Source organism: Limulus polyphemus, unplaced genomic scaffold (assembly GCF_000517525.1).
Source record: "Limulus polyphemus unplaced genomic scaffold, Limulus_polyphemus-2.1.2 Scaffold362, whole genome shotgun sequence".
Lineage (NCBI taxonomy): Eukaryota > Metazoa > Arthropoda > Merostomata > Xiphosura > Limulidae > Limulus > Limulus polyphemus.
The window spans coordinates 320,288-322,940 of NW_013665972.1; the positions used below are offsets into that span (position 1 = coordinate 320,288).

The 2,653-nt window shown below is 27.3% G+C and overlaps 1 protein-coding gene across 3 annotated transcripts in view; it reads left to right on the forward strand.

The window, feature by feature from the left end:
• Positions 1 to 2,653, forward strand: part of LOC106457699 (serine/threonine-protein kinase Sgk2-like) — a 75,047-nt gene that overhangs the window by 48,123 nt on the left and 24,271 nt on the right. For all 3 annotated transcript variants that reach the window (XM_013917146.2, XM_022383702.1, XM_022383701.1), the window contains one exon: positions 2,219 to 2,255. In XM_013917146.2, the coding sequence (XP_013772600.1) occupies positions 2,219 to 2,255 (37 nt within the window). The remainder of the gene's footprint in view (positions 1 to 2,218; positions 2,256 to 2,653) is intronic.

Consider the following 2,653-nt stretch of genomic DNA (forward strand, 5'->3'; position numbering starts at 1 on the left):
TGAATGGTTTGCAGAAAATAATGAAAGTAGCCAGGGAGCACATATTTATATTGATTTCAGTAATCTCTTTGATAAATGTGTATCAAATATACTGTAATTTTCAAAATAAGTCATGAAAACATTTGCTGAATAAAAGTGCACGTCATGACTTTTTATAGTGTTATATTCAAAATTTAATTATTCTACTTTATTATTTTTGTATGTCAGTAAATTTAGTATGAAATTGCAGTTTATAATCCAAATTTTACATTATCTAAATTTCAGTTTGTTAATTTAAAAAGAGTTTGATCTTCACTTTTCTGTGCCATATGATGTGCCTGAGGTATGATTTCTCAATTTGAAGTTTATAACTTCAACAATAAATTCTATAGTTTTCAACCTATTAGAAACATATTCATCATAGCTATTTGACCTTGGCAACTATAGAATAGCAATCTGCCATACTTTCTTCATGTGTGAATGTCATTATCTTGCTTGAATGTTTATATCTATATAGCTTACTTAGAAAGCCAGTCATATATATGTATAGTGAGCAATATATTTTCTGTGATCTAAAAATTCATATTTGAAAGTTACTTGAATTCCTTTTTGGAGACCCAAATTTACGAGAAAAATTTGGTTTATGCTTATGAAAAATCATCCACTGTTTACATGAAATTGCTAATGTGATTTATTACTGAGGAGAAAACAGCTTCTATGGTTCAATGTTCAGACAATAAAGCCATAAAATTAAAGGAAAACATGTGTCAAAAAGTTAACAGTTTAATTTTGGGAAGAAAAGTGATTTTAAAAAGTGAAATAAATAATGCGTTAAAAAAAGTGAAAAAATGTATTATTATTTGTATTTCATATTTTCAACTTTTCACTTCATCGTATGTTGAGGATTTTGTTACAGTTAGTGTTAGAGTTGAGAAAATACAAAGTTTTACCCAAAAAGTTTTAAAGGTTACACAAATGAAATATGAAAGCTGTAAAATGAAAAGAAGTATTTTTATTCTCAGCATGAAAATTCCTAGGAAATTTACAGACAAATATTTAATATAAATATTCTGTTAAAAAAATTAATTTTGTGTGTACAACAGACTTCCCAAATATTGTAAAGATATGCTTATTAAATTCAGAACTACGGTAAACAGTAATTATGCATAGTTTCACAGATATGGGGTGGGTCCAATGTCTCTATTATTTTTTCTGGTAGCTGTGATGTCACACAATCATTCAGGCACTACCTCATTAAATCTAGGCAATTTATACCAATTTATGAAAAATTATATAAAAATTCTTTAACACAGTCCTATTCTAAATGTGTTGTAATAACAATAAGTGTAAAAGTAGTATTATTCTCTTTTATGGCATCATGTTAAGAGAAAAGTATTGCATTATTGTTTTGTCTCATGTTCTTTAAGCATGTAATTGTATACAAAATTCTAGAAATTTAAATCATTGCTCAGTAACTTGTATTATGGAGTGCTCATTTGGGACCACTTAGTTTTGATATATATATAATAAAGGTGCTAAGCTGACTAATACACAACCAATTTCACTGGGCAACAAAATTAGAAACTTTTCTCTGCTACTAGAAAATATTGAACTGTTTCTGATGATGCTGATTCTAAATATCACGTTGAAAATTACTGATCACCTCTAGTTTTCCAGTTATGGCATAAATATATTGTACTGAGTTGATTGTGTGTTATTTCACATAGTGCTGATAAAATATTGAGATATTACAATAACTCATAATCTGGACAGATTCTGACTACATTTTTAAAATCAGCATTAATGAGCTGTGGCAATTTAAACAGCTAAAATTTGTATCATAGTCTTAATGTATATTTACTCTTTGAAATGTATATCACTAATGATTATAATGGAAAAGCCCTAGTCTCAATTTTGTCAATCAAAATATTTTGTCTATCATGTTTGATCTTGTTTTTTCGATGCAGTAATAATTTTGAAAATTGTTTAATTATCTGAGTAGATAAGATCACCTGGAATTAAGGAAAACTTACTTAAAACTGTGGGGTGTGAAAGTAAAAATTCTACTTAACTTCTCTTTTTGAGGATGTCCATACTCCATGAGCAAATAATGTTTAAGTATAAGCTCTTCTGAGTTACAAATTTTTGAGAAAATATTTATTTTGAAATTGAAAAATGAAAGTACAATAAATGAATAGCGTGCTTTACTGACACCTAATGTATTTTTTATATATTTCAGGGATCTAAAGCCAGAGAATATATTATTAGATTCTCAAGTAAGTATGATTTCAAGAACATTATTTCATACATAATAGTTAAATAAAGATAATGATTAAACTTTTCAATTTCAGGTAATTAAAATGTTCCCAATGAGAATAATATGTATTTTGTCACACGATGTTTCTCCAATTTAGTATTTGATTATACAGGTATGGATTTGTGTATCAGATGTTTATAATTTTGTTTTTTGCAAATTAGTTTCCATAAGCATACTTGAGCTTTTTTCTATGAATTTGTGGAATTCTGTTGATTTTACTTTGCTAAGGATATTTTCAGTAGACTATTGCAAAAAGGAGAAAATCTTGTAGGTTTGACTTCACTGATTTATTAATATGAATGATCTTTTATTTGTACGCATAATTTATGTCTGGCAAATGTTTGTGTTATCACAATG